Source organism: Topomyia yanbarensis, chromosome 2 (assembly GCF_030247195.1).
Source record: "Topomyia yanbarensis strain Yona2022 chromosome 2, ASM3024719v1, whole genome shotgun sequence".
NCBI classification, from domain to species: Eukaryota; Metazoa; Arthropoda; class Insecta; order Diptera; family Culicidae; genus Topomyia; species Topomyia yanbarensis.
Genome location: NC_080671.1, coordinates 240,340,740 through 240,364,999, shown reverse-complemented (window position 1 = coordinate 240,364,999; position 24,260 = coordinate 240,340,740). Strand labels below are relative to the sequence as shown.

Below are 24,260 nucleotides of genomic sequence, written 5' to 3'. Positions count from 1 at the left end.
TTGCCACACCTTAGTATCCAGTACATTGGTTCAGAATTGGTTCAAAAACAGGGGACAGAGCTGGCGGATCCTATCCTAGAGAAGAAGGAAAAATAGTAGATACAGAACACTAGATTAGGATTGTCGCTGGCATCAGTGGTAGGAATATCATTGTTTTGATTCCGGGATGTACCTGTCAAATGGCCAAAATAAAAAAAAAGCAAATAAATAATCCTCTATCGTTGTTTCATAGCGACTAATCATTTTTGTTTCTTTTAGCCAGCAAAAGAATGGCCATTCTTGGCTAATGTGTTTTCACTAATTAGAATGCTCAAATTGTCTAAATCGGTACTGTATTTTGATAAATTTTTATTTCTTTGTGCGGTATATACAAACTCGTTCATTTCATAACAAGAACAGTCGAAAATTTACACCGAGAAAATTCGTTATATTGAATATATTGATTTCACACATAATTTTTTGCAATTTGAGGTAGCACATAAAAATTACCTGTCACGCGTAGATATCATGTGAAAATTAATCATATTATAATAGTATGCCACATAGAAATTGGTTTCATATCAGATATCACATCATTTTTCTGTTTGCCTCTCGCATTCTGCTGCAAATTTTATGCATTGGACGTTTTCGGTCTTGAATGCATAAAAATCACAGCAGAATAAACGATACTGAAATGACAAATAGGCAAACTCTGCATTCTACTAATTTGAAGCTCAACTAAACGGTTTGTGGTTACAAACAGGCCATATTTCCCTGCGTGTACCAAAAGTGCGGACCAAAGATTTTTACGAGAGAGACTTTCGATACTTTGACAGATATATACCGGAAGCAAAACAAACATGTTCCGAGGCGAAAACAATGGGAACACCAGCGACAATCCTAATCTAGTGTTCTGTATCTACTGGAAAAATATTTCGCGACCTCATTTCGCAAGAGGTGCATACTAAGCTTTAGGGTGAAATATAGCATAGTGTTTTTTTTATGTTATTCAATAAATTACTGTGAGTATTGAATCAGTTTACATGGTTATGATTTTTACAGAAGATATCCGATTATTTGAAATTAAATAAGTTGTCTGACGCGTATTTTATAATTATCAAAATCATTTGTAACAAGAAGTAACAACTACCCAGTGCAATTGTTGTCGTGCGAATCGGTCTCGAAAATTTTGATGGTTCTATCTACTCCATTAGAACGAAAAAGATAGCACGATGAGCTTCTTTGCCATCTCGTTCATGCATCTTTCGAATATGCGCTTCATTTCTACATAACCTCATTATAAACAAAAAATACAAAGTAGCATTCATGATTCAGTTCGGTCAGGTCTTCGGGTGTTTGTCTTTTTTCTCGTTTTTCACCAAGTACGCTCGTTTTTCACTAAGACTAAAGAAAATAGTTTTTCAGCGTGTGAAAATTCATTGTAGTTGGTAAAATATTGCACAAAACCAACAATATACGTTTTTGTTTCGATGGAGACTGCGAAGGTAATTGTCTTTGTAATTTCATAAGTGTTTTTCCAATCATCGCAAAGCAAGTTAAGTCTCTTATCAGTTTTCAACTTTATAGATTCGGGGCGGAGTTGCATTTGCTATTGTTAAGCCTTACTACATTAAAGCGTACATAAACAGACCGCTGGATGGCAAAACAAAAGTATCAGCGGGATAAATTCACATTTTTCGAGAAGCTAACGAACGTATCATCGGAGGATATTCCACAGGACACCATGCGGGAAAAAAGTTAAGTAGCTATAATTATTTGTCATTCATCTTGCTTAAGGCTTGTCTATGCACAAAACCGTGATCTGCAATTGCCCTTGCTTGCTTGTTTTACGAGGTTATGTACAGCCATCGGAACTTGCTGATTATACACATTCAAGTGCCACCGAAGATCGAATCTATATTAGTATATGTTTTAAGATTTACGTATTATGTATTTTTATACATGGCCAGAACGTTCAACTGAGAAACGAGAACGAATTGTGTAATTTGTTTTGCATATCTGTATGTGCGCAATATGTACCTGCACTCAAAAAAAAGTAAACGTTATGCCTATTGATTTTACACATAGATTTTTGCAATTAACGGAGGCATATAGACACTATTTGCTGGCACATAAACCTAATGTGTGTATTCACAAGAAATATTAATCTTACATTCACATTTCATAACTATTAGGCACATAAAACCCCATTCTATAATAATATGCACATATAACTTATGTGTGTGCATACATAGTTTATACAGTTGACACATAGAAGGTATGTGTGCGCGTCATAACAATAGCATTTCTTCTTCATATGAATTTTAAGCGGTTTGAAGCAAATAGAATTAACGTTTGGATTTCTTTCAGTGTGCATCTATGTTCTGCAAGTGAATCTACATATGCATTTGAGTGCATCTGTATTTGCCGTATTTGCATGTTTATTTTCGGTAATTGTCTAGTTTAGAAGATTTAGTAGGTAATTGTTTACTTTAGGTACTTCTTCCCTTGTAAGTGGAAAGCATGTTTTTCTTTCGTGAATATGCTAGTGTAGTTGAAGATTCATAAAAAAGAGGGGGAAGCGAAAATTTTAATAATTCATTAAAAAGTTTAAAAATAAGTTGTACCTACCTATTATTGTGCTCCCAAAAGTAAGAGTTTTGGCGAAGCTTGCTTAATGCGGCTCTGTCGCATAGTCCAAGGATCCGAAGCGCGAAGGATCCGACGGACGACGTGGCCTTTTTACTTGTCATCAGAATCGCAAGCAAACCTGTGATCCACTCGTTTGGCCGGTATACTCAAGCATAGGGAGTATCCCTAGTTTAACACGAAGAAACAATCGATGTGGCGTAGCCACATTAGGTATTAACAATGTCTTATTTAGTAACAATAGAATAGTACTCATTGAAAAAAATAAAATATTGTCGCTGCCTAATGTGGCTATGCCACATCGTTTCCTTCGCGTGCTGTCCTTAGGATAGCCCCTATGTTTGAGTATACCGGGCAAACGAGTAGATCACAGGTTTGCTTGTGATTCCGATGACAAGTAACAAGGCCACCTCGGCTATGCGGCATAGTCGCATTAAACTAGCTTCGCCAAAAGCCTTACTTTCGAGAGTACAATAACCATACGAGCAAGGTTAGTAGGAACAACAGTTGTTACGGCATTCAATTAGCAAGGGACTGGAAGGTGAAATATATTTTTCAATATTTAGAACCATAGTACTCAAGGGAGAGCAAGGAGTTGAAGGGAGAAAGTTTAGAAAAGCGTGGAAGAGGATCATATATGCAAGCTTAGAGCTCACCGGCGACTTAACTTTTTGTCTGCTACCGTAGGAGTCAGTGTCTTTTGGCATTAGAAATGCGAATCACCTGAGTCTACGGCATGTCCGGACAAGCGTAAAGTAACTTGTTACTTCATGCTGTCGGAAGACTGGATTCCTTGATTCAAAGTTTGAAAATTATCCTTTTTGATAATTTCCGAACTGCAACGAAATGTTATCGAACATTTCGGTCCTATTATCCTAGAGCCTTCATTTCTTTATTTTATTATTTTTATTTTAGCTGCTTTTTTGTTCCGTTTGGTTTAGGTTACTGGTGTTTTCAAGGATGGATTAAATACCTGAACAGTAAAAAACCCTCGACATAAGGCCGATACAAATATTTAAAAAAAAATTATGTCTCCATACAATTTTTTTTCTGAAGGGGTCTTTGTGTTTTCTTGGGCGTTTTAGTTCTCTGATATTGCTTAGCTACTGCGCAACACGCAGTAGGTCGCCACATCAGAGAACTGAAACCTTCATCTGATAGTCGTACGGATTTATAAAAGGTACGTGAATCGTCAGTCCAATTAGAATTTTAGAATTCTTGAATTTTAGAACTTTAGAATTTTAGAATCTTGGAATTTTAGAATCTTAGTATCTTAGAATTTTAGAATTTCAGAATTTTAGAATTTTAGAATCTTAGAATTTTAGAATTTTAGAATTTTAGAATTTTAGAATTTTAGAATTTTAGAATTTTAGAATTTTAGAATTTTAGAATTTTAGAATTTTAGAATTTTAGAATTTTAGAATTTTAGAATTTTAGAATTTTAGAATTTTAGAATTTTAGAATCTTAGAATCTTAGAATCTTAGAATTTTAGAATTTTAGAATTTTAGAATTTTAGAATTTTAGAATTTTAGAATTTTAGAATTTTAGAATTTTAGAATTTTAGAATTTTAGAATTTTAGAATTTTAGAACTTTAGAATTTTAGAATTTTAGAATTTTAGAATTTTAGAATTTCAGAATTTCAGAATTTTAGAATTTTAGAATTTTAGAATTTTAGAATTTTAGAATTTTAGAATTTTAGAATTTTAGAATTTTAGAATTTTAGAATCTTAGAATTTTAGAACTTTAGAATTTTAGAATTTTAGAATTTTAGAATTTTAGAATTTTAGAATTTTAGAATTTTAGAATTTTAGAATTTTAGAATTTTAGAATTTTAGAATTTTAGAATTTTAGAATTTTAGAATTTTAGAATTTTAGAATTTTAGAATTTTAGAATTTTAGAATTTTAGAATTTTAGAATTTTAGAATTTTAGAATTTTAGAATTTTAGAATTTTAGAATTTTAGAATTTTAGAATTTTAGAATTTTAGAATTTTAGAATTTTAGAATTTTAGAATTTTAGAATTTTAGAATTTTAGAATTTTAGAATTTTAGAATTTTAGAATTTTAGAATTTTAGAATTTTAGAATTTTAGAATTTTAGAATTTTAGAATTTTAGAATTTTAGAATCTTAGAATCTTAGAATCTTAGAATTTTAGAATTTTAGAATTTTAGAATTTTAGAATTTTAGAATTTTAGAATTTTAGAATTTTAGAATTTTAGAATTTTAGAATTTTAGAATTTTAGAATTTTAGAATTTTAGAATTTTAGAATTTTAGAATTTTAGAACTTTAGAATTTTAGAACTTTAGAATTTTAGAATTTTAGAATTTTAGAATTTTAGAATTTCAGAATTTCAGAATTTTAGAATTTTAGAATTTTAGAATTTTAGAATTTTAGAATTTTAGAATTTTAGAATTTTAGAATTTTAGAATTTTAGAATTTTAGAATTTTAGAATTTTAGAATTTTAGAATTTTAGAATCTTAGAATCTTAGAATCTTAGAATTTTAGAATTTTAGAATTTTAGAATTTTAGAATTTTAGAATTTTAGAATTTTAGAATTTTAGAATTTTAGAATTTTAGAATTTTAGAATTTTAGAATTTTAGAATTTTAGAATTTTAGAATTTTAGAATTTTAGAATTTTAGAATTTTAGAATTTTAGAATTTTAGAATTTTAGAATTTTAGAATTTTAGAATTTTAGAATTTTAGAACTTTAGAATTTTAGAATTTTAGAATTTTAGAATTTCAGAATTTCAGAATTTTAGAATTTTAGAATTTTAGAATTTTAGAATTTTAGAATTTTAGAATTTTAGAATTTTAGAATTTTAGAATTTTAGAATTTTAGAATTTTAGAATTTTAGAATTTTAGAATTTTAGAATTTTAGAATTTTAGAACTTTAGAATTTTAGAATTTTAGAATTTTAGAATTTTAGAATTTTAGAATTTTAGAATTTTAGAATTTTAGAATTTTAGAATTTTAGAATTTTAGAATTTTAGAATTTTAGAATTTTAGAATTTTAGAATTTTAGAATTTTAGAATTTTAGAATTTTAGAATTTTAGAATTTTAGAATTTTAGAATTTTAGAATTTTAGAATTTTAGAATTTTAGAATTTTAGAATTTTAGAATTTTAGAATTTTAGAATTTTAGAATTTTAGAATTTTAGAATTTTAGAATTTTAGAATTTTAGAATTTTAGAATTTTAGAATTTTAGAATTTTAGAATTTTAGAATTTTAGAATTTTAGAATTTTAGAATTTTAGAATTTTAGAATCTTAGAATCTTAGAATCTTAGAATTTTAGAATTTTAGAATTTTAGAATTTTAGAATTTTAGAATTTTAGAATTTTAGAATTTTAGAATTTTAGAATTTTAGAATTTTAGAATTTTAGAATTTTAGAATTTTAGAATTTTAGAATTTTAGAATTTTAGAATTTTAGAATTTTAGAACTTTAGAATTTTAGAACTTTAGAATTTTAGAATTTTAGAATTTCAGAATTTCAGAATTTCAGAATTTTAGAATTTTAGAATTTTAGAATTTTAGAATTTTAGAATTTTAGAATTTTAGAATTTTAGAATTTTAGAATTTTAGAATTTTAGAATTTTAGAATTTTAGAATTTTAGAATTTTAGAATTTTAGAATTTTAGAATCTTAGAATCTTAGAATCTTAGAATTTTAGAATTTTAGAATTTTAGAATTTTAGAATTTTAGAATTTTAGAATTTTAGAATTTTAGAATTTTAGAATTTTAGAATTTTAGAATTTTAGAATTTTAGAATTTTAGAATTTTAGAATTTTAGAATTTTAGAATTTTAGAATTTTAGAATTTTAGAATTTTAGAATTTTAGAATTTTAGAATTTTAGAATTTTAGAATTTTAGAATTTTAGAATTTTAGAATTTTAGAATTTTAGAATTTTAGAATTTTAGAATTTTAGAATTTTAGAATTTTAGAATCTTAGAATCTTAGAATTTTAGAATTTTAGAATTTTAGAATTTTAGAATTTTAGAATTTTAGAATTTTAGAATTTTAGAATTTTAGAATTTTAGAATTTTAGAATTTTAGAATTTTAGAATTTTAGAATTTTAGAATTTTAGAATTTTAGAATTTTAGAATTTTAGAATTTTAGAATTTTAGAATTTTAGAATTTTAGAATTTTAGAATTTTAGAATTTTAGAATTTTAGAATTTTAGAATTTTAGAATTTTAGAATTTTAGAATTTTAGAATTTTAGAATTTTAGAATTTTAGAATTTTAGAATTTTAGAATTTTAGAATTTTAGAATTTTAGAATTTTAGAATTTTAGAATTTTAGAATTTTAGAATTTTAGAATTTTAGAATTTTAGAATTTTAGAATTTTAGAATTTTAGAATTTTAGAATTTTAGAATTTTAGAATTTTAGAATTTTAGAATTTTAGAATTTTAGAATTTTAGAATTTTAGAATTTTAGAATTTTAGAATTTTAGAATTTTAGAATTTTAGAATTTTAGAATTTTAGAATTTTAGAATTTTAGAATTTTAGAATTTTAGAATTTTAGAATTTTAGAATTTTAGAATTTTAGAATTTTAGAATTTTAGAATTTTAGAATTTTAGAATTTTAGAATTTTAGAATTTTAGAATTTTAGAATTTTAGAATTTTAGAATTTTAGAATTTTAGAATTTTAGAATTTTAGAATTTTAGAATTTTAGAATTTTAGAATTTTAGAATTTTAGAATTTTAGAATTTTAGAATTTTAGAATTTTAGAATTTTAGAATTTTAGAATTTTAGAATTTTAGAATTTTAGAATTTTAGAATTTTAGAATTTTAGAATTTTAGAATTTTAGAATCTTGGAATTTTAGAATCTTAGAATCTTAGTATCTTAGAATTTCAGAATTTTAGAATCTTAGAATTTTAGAATTTTAGAATTTTAGAATTTTAGAATTTTAGAATTTTAGAATTTTAGAATTTTAGAATTTTAGAATTTTAGAATTTTAGAATTTTAGAATTTTAGAATTTTAGAATTTTAGAATTTTAGAATTTTAGAATTTTAGAATTTTAGAATTTTAGAATTTTAGAATTTTAGAATTTTAGAATTTTAGAATTTTAGAATTTTAGAATTTTAGAATTTTAGAATTTTAGAATTTTAGAATTTTAGAATTTTAGAATTTTAGAATTTTAGAATTTTAGAATTTTAGAATTTTAGAATTTTAGAATTTTAGAATTTTAGAATTTTAGAATTTTAGAATTTTAGAATTTTAGAATTTTAGAATTTTAGAATTTTAGAATTTTAGAATTTTAGAATTTTAGAATTTTAGAATTTTAGAATTTTAGAATTTTAGAATTTTAGAATTTTAGAATTTTAGAATTTTAGAATTTTGGAATTTTAGAATTTTAGAATTTTAGAATTTTAGAATTTTAGAATTTTAGAATTTTAGAATTTTAGAATTTTAGAATTTTAGAATTTTAGAATTTTAGAATTTCAGAATTTTAGAATTTTAGAATTTTAGAATTTTAGAATTTTAGAATTTTAGAATTTTAGAATTTTAGAATTTTAGAATTTTAGAATTTTAGAATTTTAGAATTTTAGAATTTTAGAATTTTAGAATTTTAGAATTTTAGAATTTTAGAATTTTAGAATTTTAGAATTTTAGAATTTTAGAATTTTAGAATTTTAGAATTTTAGAATTTTAGAATTTTAGAATTTTAGAATTTTAGAATTTTAGAATTTTAGAATTTTAGAATTTTAGAATTTTAGAATTTTAGAATTTTAGAAGTTTAGAAGTTTAGAATTTTAGAATTTTAGAATTTTAGAATTTTAGAATTTTAGAATTTTAGAATTTTAGAATTTTAGAATTTTAGAATTTTAGAATTTTAGAATTTTAGAATTTTAGAATTTTAGAATTTTGGAATTTTAGAATTTTAGAATTTTAGAATTTTAGAATTTTAGAATTTTAGAATTTTAGAATTTTAGAATTTTAGAATTTTAGAATTTTAGAATTTTAGAATTTTAGAATTTTAGAATTTTAGAATTTTAGAATTTTAGAATTTTAGAATTTTAGAATTTTAGAATTTTAGAATTTTAGAATTTTAGAATTTTAGAATTTTAGAATTTTAGAATTTTAGAATTTTAGAATTTTAGAATTTTAGAATTTTAGAATTTTAGAATTTTAGAATTTTAGAATTTTAGAATTTTAGAATTTTAGAATTTTAGAATTTTAGAATTTTAGAATTTTAGAATTTTAGAATTTTAGAATTTTAGAATTTTAGAATTTTAGAATTTTAGAATTTTAGAATTTTAGAATTTTAGAATTTTAGAATTTTAGAATTTTAGAATTTTAGAATTTTAGAATTTTAGAATTTTAGAATTTTAGAATTTTAGAATTTTAGAATTTTAGAATTTTAGAATTTTAGAATTTTAGAATTTTAGAATTTTAGAATTTTAGAATTTTAGAATTTTAGAATTTTAGAATTTTAGAATTTTAGAATTTTAGAATTTTAGAATTTTAGAATTTTAGAATTTTAGAATTTTAGAATTTTAGAATTTTAGAATTTTAGAATTTTAGAATTTTAGAATTTTAGAATTTTAGAATTTTGGAATTTTAGAATTTTAGAATTTTAGAATTTTAGAATTTTAGAATTTTAGAATTTTAGAATTTTAGAATTTTAGAATTTTAGAATTTTAGAATTTTAGAATTTTAGAATTTTAGAATTTTAGAATTTTAGAATTTTAGAATTTTAGAATTTTAGAATTTTAGAATTTTAGAATTTTAGAATTGTAGAATTGTAGAATTGCAGAATTTTAGAATTTCAGAATTTCAGAATTTTAGAGTTTTAGAATTTTAGAATTTTTGAATTTTAGAATCTCAGAATTTTAGAATTTTAGAATATTAGAATTTTAGAATTTTAGAATTTTAGAATTTTAGAATTTTAGAATTTTAGAATTTTAGAATTTTAGAATTTTAGAATTTTAGAATTTTAGAATCTTAGAATCTTAGAATTTTAGAATTTTAGAATTTTAGAATTTTAGAATTTTAGAATTTTAGAATTTTAGAATTTTAGAATTTTAGAATCTTAGAATTTTGGAATTTTGGAATTTTAGAATTTTAGAATCTTAGAAATTTGGAATTTTAGAATTTTCAAATTTTAGAATTTTTGAATTTTTAAATTTTTAGATCTTCAAATTTTAGAATTTCAGAATTTCAGAATATTAGAACTTTACAACTTTAGAACTTTAGTTTTTAGTTCTTAATTTCTTTAGAATTTTAGAATTTTGTGGTTTCAGAATTTTTTTTCCCTTTTTTTAATAAGTTTAATATTTACCCCCTTTCCCTTTTTCACTTTTGAACAACATTCAATTAGCTAGAGATTACTGAGTAGAGAAAATAATGAAAATGTAGAGCAATAGTACTCAAGTGAGATCAAGGATGTGTAACATACAGATTGGAAACACATGTCAATGTCCTCGTTTTGCCAGTCTAAATTTCACCAAGGGGCTGATAAAAACGGGTTTCACTGTATAAGAATAGTACAATATTAGAATTCTAGAATATTAGGATGTTAGAACTTTGGAATTTAGACTTTCAGAATTTTTCGGACTTGATTGATTTGGCACATATTTGCCTAATCATAGCAACCCTGTTGGAATAGCTCCATCGTTATACAAGTGTAAACTAGACTTACCATCAACAGCCACGGTAATATTGAACTGAAAAAAGGTGCGAAATCGGCAACGTCCCAAAAAGTCGATTTCATGCATTTTAAAGATGTTTGGCATCAAAAATACGAATTCCTTTGAAAAAAAATTTGAGTTCCGGCTTATATGGGAATTTCATATGTGACCGGACGATTTAGTCTATATTTCCGGAACCATATAAGCGATCCGTACGAAATGTTATAGACATCTATGGGGATATTATAGCTATCATTTGGGACTAAGTTTGTGAAAATCGGCTTAATCATTTCCGGGAAACTGGTGTGAGTTCGTAAATTTTGAAAGATGGCCGCTTTTCCCGGGCACTTCCGGAACCGTCTATGGTGGTCAATGTAGTCAACGAAAGTTTAATTGGCCGTCGGTGACCTAGAACAGCAAATTTAAGTTGTTTGAGAGACATTTTAGCGAAATTTTTACCTTTTTTGCTTTCATCGGAGTATCGGTTTGAATCACAATTTGCTATGTGATCGCACGCCACAAACTGTAACTGTAACATTGCCTGTCTCGTCTGCAAATTGTAGCATGTAATTTTGACGGGGAGCCCTTACGAGAGTCTAGCTCTACAGCTCCAATAGGACAACTCTCGAAAAAAAAAGAATTTATGCATGCGAGCACATGCGACAAACACATTAACATACGAACGCTTACGCCCTTCACGATAATATACGCACATCTACGTTCGCGATCGTGCAAACTTGAGAATATCCCGGTAATAAGATGAACGTGTTAGTATTTATGATGTTACAAACGCGAACACACAAACGGCCGTGTTCGCGCGAGCATGAATCGGTCTCGTCCGGAAATCTTTATCCTCCGTCCTAGCAACTTAGCGGCCGTTCATAAACGTGAACTCATAGGGTGGACAAAAATCTACGTTTGTCTACGAGAGGGGAGACGGGGGGTCTATTTGCAAAAATCTGCGTAGATCTTTATTTTTTTTGTGATTTTCGTATTACTAATGGGATTTAAAGCGAATTGTGTTCAACATACTAGTCGATTCAGCTAGATGCATTTATGCAGACACTTCGAAGCTAGTACACTATTGAGGTAACTTCTCTTTAGGCAACCACTCAACCCAAAACCCATGTAATTGGACAAAGCAACAACCTTTCTTGCGTATATTTAGATATAGTTTTAATCTCATGAAAAAAATCTAGGAATAACACAAAATTACAGTTCTAAAGACGATCTCCCAAAATTCCTCTCCGTAGAAGGTTTTGACTGTAAACTCCAGTCGTGAATTATCATCTCAGACACCACTAGCAGACACGCATGGACCATTAAACGTATGAACCAGCAAAGTTCAAAAATGGTCAAAGTTAAGCATTAAAACCACCATGATAACAAGAAACGCCCGATTTTTGACAATAGGTGGTCTGATTTTTTAAATTTTTAATTTAATAATTTTGGTGACTCAAGCTGTGTAGTTAAACTATTTCAACAAAGCGTTCACTCGAGTTAATCAGCTTGAAATTTCTTTTGCAATCGTTTACACTAATTTCAAAATCTTGAAACACCCGTTAAATTTTACGTTTTGACCCGGCGCAAATCCGTGCAATCCGATTCTACTATATAAATATTCGGAGTTAAGATTTAATACTTAGCGATAATACTTACTTAGGTGATATGACTATTGATTACATAAGAAAAATAAATATTTTCGGAAAGATTAGGACAGTTTCGTCCCCTTAATCGAATAAGACAATTCAGATTATCCCATTCTTAGAAATATTGAAATTTGCTACGAAAATTGAAATTTTGCGTGCATGTTTAGTTAAATATTTCAGTCTAGATAATACTTAACATCGACAGTACAATTTCAAATTGTTATCTAAAGTTTATCACATTTTGCGCTCCACTAATGCTCAAAAAGTACTTGCTAGCTTAGCAATCACGCACTGTTGGTAAAAGTAGCATTTCAGCTAAACTTTAATTAGTTATAGCAATATATCTTTTGAAACATTCTTGTGTGACTTACTTAGAAAAGAAGTATTTCGCTATACAAATATTTGAAAGCACTTTTAAATTCACACTTGTATTAAATTACATACTACACGGTGTTCTTATAAGTCCAACTTATAGTATAGTGAAACTAAAACGGAAACCTTTCTCAAAACTGTAAGAAATTTATAAAATTCGACATACAAGTCTTGTATTTTGGAGAAAAATATTTTGATTTTATATTTCCTTAAATTGTTACTAATTTAAATTTTTATTTGAACGTTATAATGTGCTTCTTGCTATTTTCATATTTTCCACAAATAAAAATATCGAAAAGTCTACATAGCCTTTAGAGGAGGAGGGGGTTGGCAAAAGTCTACTGAGTCTACTAGGGGGAGGGGGATGCTAGGTTCAAAAAATCTCAAATTTCGGTCTACGTGGGTCCCTTAACTTCACACATTTAGTTACATGCAAAAAATAACGCCCATATGAACAACGGAAAATAAAACTCACAAGGACAGAAAATGTTTCATTAAACCCGCTATTAGAATGTAAAGATCAGAAATAAACTTCAAGCGTAGGAATCGGACTGAGATCCTTCAGCATAAGAAACGCCAAAAAAGTTGTCAACCGCAAAACTCGACAAGGATGAACCTCCAGTTTAAAAACCGGTTAAAATTAAATAATTCGTATGCAGGAGTATCCGTATATCGCGACGTTCAAGATAAAAAGTCGGCTAAAAAACTACTTTGTAAGAATCGGTTATAGTTTTCCGGTTTTTATACTAAAGGTTATTTAATCCGACTCTTACAGGGGAGAACCTCAGTTCGATTTTTATGCTTGAAGTTTATATCAGAATTTTACATTCTAATACATTTGAAGCGGGTTTTACGAAGCATGTTCTGTCCTTGCGACTTTTATTTTTGGTAGTTCATATCCACTAGACAACACGTTCCATGGCGACACTAGTGAACTCTGGTGATATGGAAACTCACTTTCTTCTTGCATCTGAGCCGTACACCAAAAATTACGTATCTGATTCACGGTCCGCGATCATCCAAGAACACATGCGAATATGCGAAAGGCACACGGTCATAAAATATAATTTATACACGCGAAGTTACATACACGTTAGCACACGCGACATAGAAACTCACACGCGATCGAAAACGTTAATGTACAAACGCCTAAACCCTTCACTATGATACACGTAATCGCGAACTCCCTACGCTCGCACATATCTGAACCATAAAATGAATATCACATTCAGAATCACGGCCCACTGTAATTGGCCTTAAGCAGTTTAGGGGGTAACATTTCCCGTCTTGTTTTCAATTGTATTGTTGGGAGTCCTGTCGAGACTATAGCTCTGCTGCTCCAGTACTCTCGAGAAAAATGTACTCTGGATTTTAACTGGAGTGTGTGGTGAAGGGTTACTCCCCCACATATCGCACCGCCATGTCCTAACCCCAACTCGTTAAACCCCCTCAGATCCCTCTCCACCAGTCCCCTCAGACTACCACCCCATCAGACCCCGATAATTTAGGTCAATCCAATCTGATCCCTTAGATAAACAGCCAAAACAGTGCACCGTATTATTCGTATAATCTATTCAAATTTATTCACAGATTCGTTTTTTTTTCAGGTGTTGAACTTGATCATGGCATTCGGTAATTTATTTGTTTTCGTGACACTTATTCAGGACTTTTTTGATAGTATTGTTTACACCTGATCTCCATGATAGTCCACCCTGGACACTAATCCAGACACATTAACCTGCCCAGAAACCAGTGTCATGCAAACTCGTTCGAGTCCAAATGCTTCCCGAGTTTCAAAGTTTTGCGATCGTCTAAATATTTCAAATTAATGGTAACGATAAACTTTGTCGGATAGAAAAACTTTCAGTATAGTAATAGTCTGTATCACCTGGCAATCTGACTTCCTTGAATAGCACAAACCGTCGTCTTTTTATATCCTTGCATTATGGAAATTGTACAAAACTCGGAAGGATACGACCAGCACCGAGCTATAGGACGATTGGTAGTGGTCGAAAAATGCAAGTGTTACTCCGGAGCTTGAGGTCCAATTGAACCACTAATAATCTTATGGTTGCATAATTATTTCGTGTTTAGTTTGTGTGGTGTATTTACATTTCTGATTCTTGGACCTCCAATTACCAAACTTTTTTTTTCTTTGCAGGAAATGAACCACAACGGCAGCCGATACACGTCGTTCGCCTTTGCTAGTGGAGGGATCGCTGGCAGCGGCGGTGCCCGAGGGGAACTGAGCAGTGGAAATTTGAGCAGAAAGCTGAGTAGTCCGATGGCAGAGTCGACACAGCTGGACAGCAGCGGTATCCGGGGGAATCTTTACGGTAGTCCGGTAGGACAGGTTGGAGTTGGGAAAAGAAGCCTACCTCTCCGTTGCAAAATAGCAGGACAAATTTTAGAAGCAGCTGAATGACGTCCGGGTCCAGTGTGGATCGATTGAGTGATCCTAAGTGAGTTCGCAAGTCTGCACGTCCTTTATAGGTTCTAATTCGTTTAATTTTGCAGGATTTACACGGAGAGGAGGATTGGTTAACCGATTGGTAAAGTACCACGACAAAACGCAATCGCCGTTAAATAAGAGTCAATCGATGACTAGCCTGTACTCGAAGCCGGGTCAATTTCATATGTGGTGGAGTCCGTGTTTCAGGCTGACACAAGGTGGAACGGGAGGGAGCGTTGCTCATTCCGGCGGAACCTCATCTGAAGATGATCCGAACACATAGACACGAGGATGAGATTGATGCGGAAAATAGTGTGATTGCGCCTTCGACAGAACTGGATGCCGATTGGATTAAGAAACCATGTAAGGAACTATCGGAGGTTGATTCAGGCGAAGCTGGTACAAAGCAAGCTCGGGAAATTACATACACGGCTTCGCCCCCGTGTCGAGGGTCGGCGAATCAGCAGCTGCAGACGAAGAAATTATGTAGTAAAGCCTCGAGCCTGGTGATGAACACTCCGAAAGTGGAACGCGTAGCGCCCCGACCGGCACGATTAAATGTGGATGTCTTTCTCGACACCGGCAACATTGAATGCGACGGTTCCATTTAGCATGATTGAATCGAGCAAACCGGCAAAATTAAGTAGAATTGATTCCGCTCCTTTGCCACAGATTACGAGAATTGTTCCGGAGTTTCAACCGCCTCTGATGGAATATCCGCCACTAAAGCTAACGTTGTTTAACAAGAAATATAACGTCCTGGCGCTAATAAAAATTTTAAAGCAAAAAAATATTGCTGTTTTTGCTTTTATTTGAAAAAAGAAAAACCAAACGTTAAAATAAGAAGAAGAAAACGAAATTAATGAGCACGACGGTCGCCCGATTTTCTATAGTTCTACATCGGGCTCACGTCGGTCCGATTACGTCGATGCGGTTGGCATATTCGAAGGTTGACGCGGTTTATACAAATGGTGCAAAATTGCAGGATATAAACCCGATATACTGCTCTGATCGGCCCGTTATCGGGCTTAGTCGGCCCGATCATCGGCCTGATAATCGGGCCGATTGAGCTCTACAAAATTTACTGGGTAGGGGCGGATCACTCTAGAAATGTATAACAAATATGCATCAAATTAGAAAAAATGCATTTAATTTCCATTTTTGCATCAACTTTGCACTCCCTCGTGGAAAAGTTTGTTTAAAGGCTAGTTTACAGTTCGGAAAACGTGTCACGGGATTTGGGTCCTTGTGTATTTTAAATGGAGCTCGGGATTTCAAATCCCGTGACGGGAATTGAGTCTACACAAAAATGACAGTTTTCCTGAAGTGTAAACCCAACCGCGGGAAACATCACGGGATTTTAAAACTCTCCACACAGAAATCCGGCCGGGAACAATTCAACATAAATTGTTTCCGACGGGGAAAATAGTATTTTTTAGAAGGTTTGCAATTTGCTGCAAGTTGGATACTGTTTGTATTTTTAAGAAGCAGCAGAGTTTTTGGTTTGACAGTTTGGAGAGATCTCAGCGGGAAATTTTCCCTGATCAAATCCCGACGCAAATCCCGTGCGAAATCCCGTGATCCATTTCCCGAACTGTAAACTAGCCTTAACAAACGTCCTACGCTGATTCACTTTGTTCGACGTTTTGTTGAATGTAAGGCTAATTTTTTGTAGGGTTTTGACGTCTTACACGCAACGCAAAATACATTGCACGTAACACAAAATACATTACGAATTTATATCTTGATGGAAAGAAATGCATTTAATTTAGCTGATTTTTAAAAATGCATCACAAGTGATCTGCCTCTAGAGTAACAATCATATTAGCATTCAGTTATCAAGGCCGGTTTCCGAGTTGTCTAAACCCAGTTTCCCAGGAAATATTGACGAAGCGTTGCTCATTATGTACAATTTTTAATATTTAATGAGAGTTTTCTCTTCAATCTTCTGAAGGGATCTACACTTTGCGGTTTATTTGTCCCGAATTGAGTTCTACAGGATGACCACACGAATGAACTCATGATGAATGACGTTCATGTTTGACAGTTCTTGGTGGTTTATTTACTTTGTCAGTTGCGTGAGTTCGAGTACAACGGGTGCCCATCTGTTACATTGAAACTCATGTAACTCCCATGTAAACAAATCACCGAGAATTGTTAAACGAAGTTCATCCGGCTCATTCGGTTATGTCGGTTGGTGTAAAACCCTAGGGGCAGATCACTCTAAAGGCTACTGTACACCTCGGGAAATTGATCGCGGATTTTGGCACGGGATTTTGTGCGGGATTTTGATCACGGAAAATTTTCCGCCGAAAAGTCTCCACAGCTCTCAACTGTCAAAAAAAAATCCGCTCCTGGGTTTACAGCTCGGAATTCTTATTGAATTAATAAACAATATTTGATTAGTGAACAACTATGGATTCCGAATCTGATGTTATGTTTATGGGACTTTCCGTTCTGTCGATTGGAATATTGTCAAAAATCAGAAACCGCAAGAACAAGCGGAGCAGAAGATTTTGGGTGAATCCTTACCTCAAAATGCGGCTAGAAAAAGGAAGGTTCACAAAGGATGTAAGTATTGTAATTGTAAATTTATTAGCTTACGATACCCTGTTGGGTACAGTATGTATTCTTAGGGATATCCTAAGTATTCTGAGGGATGTTTCTCAAAATCACCCCTCATCGTGTGCTTTTTTCAAATAACAGGTGGGTAATTTACTAAATAAATATTTTCATTTCCTTGCTATAATTATCAGTTCGACGATATGCGTTATTGGACAGACGAGTTCACCAGCAACTTTCATATGAACGCAGAGCAATTTGACGAACTGTATCGTCGAATACGACATAAACTTGAACCAAAAAGATGGACTCGGGCTGATTGCATTAGCGCAAAACATAAACTGGCGTATACCGTTGAGTATGTTTCATTTCAGAAATCAATATCGGTGAGATGATATGATTAATATTTGTAGATACCTTGCCGGTGGACCTTTCTTCGAGAAGTATGGAGCAAGTAACTATCGCATTAGTTCCACTGAAAGTTCGAAAATCTTGCGGGAGACTTGTCAGGCAATTTACGAGGAACTAGCAGGAACTGAATTCATGGAATTCTCAGCAAAGAACTGGTTGGGTGTGGCAAATAACTTCCGTAGTAAATGGAACATGCCGAATTGCGTCGGAGCCATCGACGGCAAGCACATCCGCATTAAATGTCCCCCAAACGCAGGGTCATTGTATTACAATTACAAAGTAAGTATTTTAGGCACTGTGTCACAAAGTTCTAGATTTTAACATATGCGAGTGTGCGTCAAGGACTTGCAACGCTGTCTTGTTCGTCATTATGTCCTGAGTGTTGCAACCTCTTTCAGATGTTGTGACACAGTGCCGGTAATTCACGATTTCATAGCGTTTTAGTACGTTATTCGAGTCTTAATTGCAGCGTTACCACAGCATCATACTCTTGGCAGCATGTGATGCAGATTATCGTTTCACTTTTATAGATGTTGGATCTCCTGGTGCAGATGGCGATATGAATGTTTTTGGAAGAACTAAATTTGGCCAGGATATTCTGGAGGATTGCGGTTTGTTGGAATTACCACCTGATGCCAGTGTGAATGGGATAGAAATTCCATTTTTCTTCGTTGGAGATGATGCATTCCCACTTTCTTCTCGGATAATGAAGCCATATGGTACAGGAAGTGCGTTCTCCAATGAACAAAAAATTTTCAACTACAGACTTTCTCGAGCTCGCAGAACGATTGAAAATGCCTTTGGCTTACTAACAATGAGGTGGGGCTGTCTGAGGTCCGAATTTCTATGCTATCCGGACAAAGTTAAAGTTATTGTGGGTGCTTGTTGTGCACTCCACAATTTTCTTCTGAAATCATCTCATTTTGATCACGTTGATCGAATTGAGAACGGAGTTTTTATTGAAGGAGAGTGGCGTCGTTTGAATCAACTGGATCAAATTAATTTACCAAGACGTGGACGTCCGAACGAAATAGCAAGCAACATACGGAAAATGCTCACAAACTTCTTTGCTGAAATCGATGTACTACCATTCCAAAGCGATCGTGCTCATTGCATTTGAGGAATTGTGCACAATAAGGGGTGTATTAGCTTAGTCAATATAAATAATAAATAAATCATATACTGCATACATTTCTTAAACACAATGAATTAATTTCAAAGAAATTTTGTTAAATCCAGAAAATTCTTTTTCGTTATAGATTTGACTACAGAACAAATCCCATTCAATAGAAAGAATATTGTATATAATCTTAAGTGGGGTAAGCAACGTTGTAACGGTGTGTGCCTTCTCTACTCGCTTGTTCGTTCAATAACACATTGGGGTGTTCCAGTCCCAATCATTGATCTTGCGCAGTGCTGAGGCGCTTATCTTGTATTGTTGATCGGCTTATGAAACATTATTGAATTGTTCCTGGTTAAGTTTCCGTGAGTCTCGTATTCATGAATGAATTTTTGATGTAGAATCGTAATCGGGCGACGATACTTTAGTAGACCTCGTAAATTATAGAAAGCCCTATTCGCAACCGCAACACGTCTTTTTATTTCGAAGTTAACATCGTTCGGACTGCCTCACTCTACCAGTGATCACCATGTTCCTTGTCTTGTCAGAGGTTATAGTCAATTCGATTCTCGCAGCCTCCCTTCTAAACTGGAAAAATGTCCCTTCCACTGTTGTGCGATCAAGGCGTATGATGACGATGTCAGTTGGTGACCAGTTCGCAATCGGGAGAGGGCTTTCTGCTCGAGTCTTTTGGAGTGGTCAATCCAGCATGCCAGCTCCCCTTTAACCTCCTGGGGGTGACCATGTTGGTTCCTCCAGTAAAATGTGAAATGTTCTCTTGTTTTACTCCGAAATTGCGTGACTATATCCGAGGAGGGTACCAGTTTGGTAAGCAGTTTGACGGCACGTCTCCCGCACGCTGCTAATGCATCGGCTTCTTCATTTCAGCTGATCGCACAATGACCAGGAAACCACCGAATAGTCAGCGAATCGCAGTAGCTCCCGATAGCCTGTATGTACGGGTGGCGGGATGTACCAGTTTCCAGGGCGGTGATTACCGACGGTCGGGATGCCATCTGTTTTGTTGGCTAGCGCAAAGCTAATCGCTACGGATTCTGCTGAGAAAACGGAACAGATTGGAGGGAGGCAGAAGGCGAAGTCTGTACCTATCCCCCGGATCCCCTCCCCAACTCGATCGACTAGCTTGGACGCATCTGTGAAGATCCGGGCGTGGTTTGTAAACCGATCCTTTATTAGCTCGGGCTACCTCTGGGGAGGGTCCAGCGCTAAGTGATGTAGATAAGCTGGTGTTCTTACAAGGCCGACTTTCATACCAGGGGAGGTCAACAAGGGGTGCGTCATAGGATCCGAAAATAAGTGTGCATCATAAAGTCAGGGACCTTATGACACATATCCGTTTTCGGATGTTATGACGTACCCGTTGTGCGTCATAATGCCCCGGTTGTTATGACGCACTGTCATTTTCGGATTTTATGTCGCAATGGACATGTTGGACACTGTAACGCACTCATAGTGTTGGATATTATGACGCACAGGTGCTGCGTCATGATGTCCCAGGTCATAACGTCCTGGACGTTATGTGAGCGTCATAACGTCCGGGACATTATGACGTACGAGAGTGTGTCATAATATCCGAAAGCAAGAATGCGTCATAACATCCTAAGTTATTTTTGTATCGCAACGTCCGATAGTAGTCCTGTGTCAGAATGTCCGGGATCTTATGAGACACACTGATATTGGGATGTTATTACGCAGAGGAATTGCGTCATAATGTCCGGAATAATATGACGCACTCATTGTTTCGGATATTTTGACGCACAGGTACTATGTCATAGCTTCCCAAGTCATAAGGTCCCACAGAAGGACGCGTCATAATGTCTGGGACAATATGACACACCAGGCTGCGTCATAATATCCGGAAACGGGTGTGCGTCATAAGTTCCCGGACTTTATAACGCACATTTCTTTTCGGGTTATATGGCGCACACCTTGTCACACAATGTCCCGGACGTTATGACGCACATTATTTTGGGACGATATGGCCTGGACATTATGACGCAGTTTTTATGCGTCACAATATCCGAATCCATAAGTGCGTCACAGTGTCCAGGTTATCGATTGCGACATTAGATCCGAAATTGAATGTGCATCATAACGTCCGGGACATTATGACGCACAAGAGGTGCGTTATAAGATCCGTAAATGATTGTGCGTCATAACGTCCGGGACATTATGACGCACATCCGTTTTCGGATGTTATGACGCAGCCTGATGCGTCCTAATGTTCCGGACGTTATGACGCACCACTCTTGGGACGCTATGACACGGTGCCCGGAATAATGTCCCCCACAAAATAATAACCGACATGATCACATGGAACGCGGTCGACAGAGTGGTGACGCAGATCATGACTGCCTTACAGAGGAAATGGCGTGATGAGCAGCGAACAACGGTTTCGGGATCAACTCTCTCCGAGCTCTCGATCGAAGCAGTTCGTTTTCTGGTGCTGTGCATAAAGTGATCAAGAATATATATTGTCAGTGAAGGTCAACCATTGTTTGAGGCAGTCTTTGTTCGCCGGTGCCCAGGCTGGTGAAGTGAATACCAGAATAGCCGGACACGCCGCTATATAAGCTAAGTATTATTTTTCTTTCTTTCATTTCCCTTTCCCCGATCGGTCTCTACTTTTCCCTTTCCCCAGAATACAAGTTTCATCTCTCGTTTACACCACGTGCTATCCTCGTGCCTTAATGGCCGAGGGCGAAGGAACATTGGATGGGAATGATATTCCCATGGATATACCGGATAAACCCGAAATTACTCCCTCCCCTGATTCCCCCAGTCCTCCCCGTATTAAAACATACCCAGCCAGTTCAAACGGACCCTGGGTGGTGTATTTCCGGCCCAACACGAAATCGCCAATATTCTAGAAATATCACGGGAGCTGACTGCTAACTATCCGTCCGTAGCTCAGATAACACGTGTTCGAGCTAATAAGATACGCGTTATAGTAAATGACCTCGACCAGGCAAACCAGATTGCTCGCAGCGAGCGTTTTACGAAGCAATTCAGGGTGTATGTGCCTTGTAGGGCAGTGGAGATCGATGGAATCGTCGCCGAACCGGGTCTAAAGTGCGAAGACCTGTTGAAGTACGGGGTTGGCTGCTTTAAGGACCCTTCACTTCAAAAGGTGAAGATTTTGGAATGCAAGCAATTGTATTCCGCAAAAACTGAAAATGATAAGACAACTTATTCTCCGTCAGACTCGATTCGGGTGACTTTCTCCGGGTCTGCTCTTCCCAACTATGTCCTCCTGGATAAGGTTCGCCTACCCGTTCGCCTGTTTGTACCGCGGCAACTGTTTTATTGTGGCAATAAAAAACGGTGCGGCAAATGCGAGGGAGAGCATGAGGATGACGCTTGCGGTGGAAAACTGAGAAGTGTTTTTACTGAGGGGCCCTCCGCATGCTCTTAAGTCATGCCCGGCGTACAAGCAGCGCGGGGATAAAATTAAGCGCTCCCTTAAGGATCGCTCGAGGCATTCTTATGCAGAAATGTTAAAGAATGCTTCGCCATCTGTCCCTTCCGAAAATTCCTTTGCTATTTTGGCTGGCGTTGAGCAAGAAACTGACGACCCACAAGAGGGAACATCATTGGTTAACCCAGGGGAATCCAGGAAGAGGAGAAATCTAGCCTCCTCTAAATTGCCTCGTAAGGGTGCCAAGGTGTCGCCCCTCAGAGTGCGCCAACTACAATAAAAAAATCCAACGGAAGTGATGCACTACAGCCGAAGCAATTTGCTCCAGGACTTGGAAATATTAATTCTAACAAGGAGTACCCACCACTTCCAGGGACACCAAAAACCCCAAGTGTCCCCTTTTTTCAAACAGATACTCAGTCCAGTAGCGGACTAATGAAATTTTCTGACATAGTGGACTTAATTTTCACAGCTTTCAATGTTACTGATCCTCTTAAAAGCCTTCTGATACGTTTTCTCCCTATAGTGCAAACATTTTTGAAGCAGTTGACTGCTAAATGGCCCCTCCTTGCAGCGATCGTATCCTTCGATGGCTAAGTCATCGAACGAGGTCACCGATTCGATCACTGTTCTACAGTGGAACAGCAGAAGTATCCTCCCGAAAATCGATTCCTTTAAATTTTTACTAAATAGTTTAAAATGTGATGCTTTCGCATTATGTGAAACTTGGTTAACTTCCGATATAAATCTCAACTTCCACGACTTTAATATAATTCGTCTGGATCGAGAAAACCCCTATGGAGGAGTACTTTTGGGGATCAAAAAGTGCTATTCTTTCAACCGAATTAACCTCCCTTCGACACCAGGCATTGAAATTGTCGCTTGTCAAGTTTTAATCAAAGGTAAAGACCTTTGCATTGCTTCCATCTACATTCCTCCTAGAGCCTCGGTAGGGCACCGAACGCTTTGTAATATCACGGAATCCTTACCGGCACCGCGGCTAGTTCTGGGAGACTTTAACTCGCACGGTACGGTATGGGGTTGTCTTCATGATGATAATAGATCAACATTAATCCAAGATCTTTGCGACAATTTCAACATGACCATCTTAAACACGGGAGAAATGACGCGGATTCCTACACCACCAGCACGCGCAAGCGCGTTGGATTTATCGCTTTGCTCGACATCGCTACAGTTAGATTGCATGTGGAAGGTGATCCCTGATCCCCACGGTAGCGATCATTTGCCTATCGTGATTTCAATTGCTAACGGTTCAAGACCATCGGAAACAATCAATGTCTCATATGACCTCACACGGAATATTGATTGGAAGAGTTACGCGACCGCGATATCCGTTAAAATCGAATCCACTCAATAACTTCCTCCGGAGGAAGAGTACAGGTTTTTGGCTGGCTTGATTCTCGACAGTGCGAATCAAGCTCAGACTAAACCAGTACCCATTGCGAATACAAATGGACGGTCTCCCACACTGTGGTGGGATAAAGAGTGCTCAGAGCTGTACGCGGAGAAGTCCACTGCATATAAGGCCTTCCGGGAAGACGGGTTACCCGCTAGCTATCAGCAGTACGCGTCGCTAGAAAGGCGAATGAAGAGTTTAATGAAAGCCAAAAAACGCAGTTATTGGCGCCGGTTCGTCGACGGGTTAACGAGAGAAACAGCGATGAGCACTCTTTGGGGTACGGCTCGACGTATGCGTAACCGAAACAGTAACAACGAGAACGTGGAATATTCAAACCGTTGGATATTCGCTTTCGCCAAGACTCTGTCCCGGTACTGAAAACGTACCGCGCCGCGTCTCCTCACGATACCGCGAACGAAACACCGTTTTCGATGGTGGAGTTTTCACTTGCTCTCTTATCATGCAACAATAACGCCCCAATCAAATTCAACTTGCTGAAGAATCTGCCTGACACTGCAAAAAGGCGCTTGCTGAATTTATTTAACAAGTTTCTTGAGGGT

At 34.2% G+C, this 24,260-nt stretch overlaps 1 protein-coding gene and 1 long non-coding RNA gene across 5 annotated transcripts; both read left to right on the top strand.

The window, feature by feature from the left end:
- The first annotated feature begins 899 nt into the window (after nt 1-899).
- LOC131682982 (uncharacterized) lies at nt 900-15,537 on the top strand. Of its 4 annotated transcripts, none has more exons than XR_009304296.1 (5): nt 900-1,001; nt 1,405-1,484; nt 1,552-1,736; nt 13,904-14,758; nt 14,814-15,537. It is a non-coding gene; the product is annotated as an uncharacterized LOC131682982 (long non-coding RNA). The 4 variants fall into 4 exon arrangements; XR_009304295.1 differs by having other exon boundaries at nt 1,567-1,736; nt 14,814-15,536; XR_009304294.1 differs by lacking the exon at nt 900-1,001 and having other exon boundaries at nt 1,135-1,484; nt 14,814-15,536.
- Nucleotides 15,538-17,139: 1,602 nt separating this feature from the next.
- Nucleotides 17,140-18,908, top strand: LOC131682978 (uncharacterized). The gene is made up of 4 exons (XM_058964807.1): nt 17,140-17,319; nt 17,505-17,668; nt 17,724-18,000; nt 18,191-18,908. The coding sequence occupies exons 1-4, from the start codon at nt 17,164-17,166 to the stop codon at nt 18,839-18,841; spliced, it is 1,248 nt and encodes a 415-aa protein (XP_058820790.1). The 5' UTR covers nt 17,140-17,163; the 3' UTR covers nt 18,842-18,908.
- Nucleotides 18,909-24,260: the final 5,352 nt, after the last annotated feature.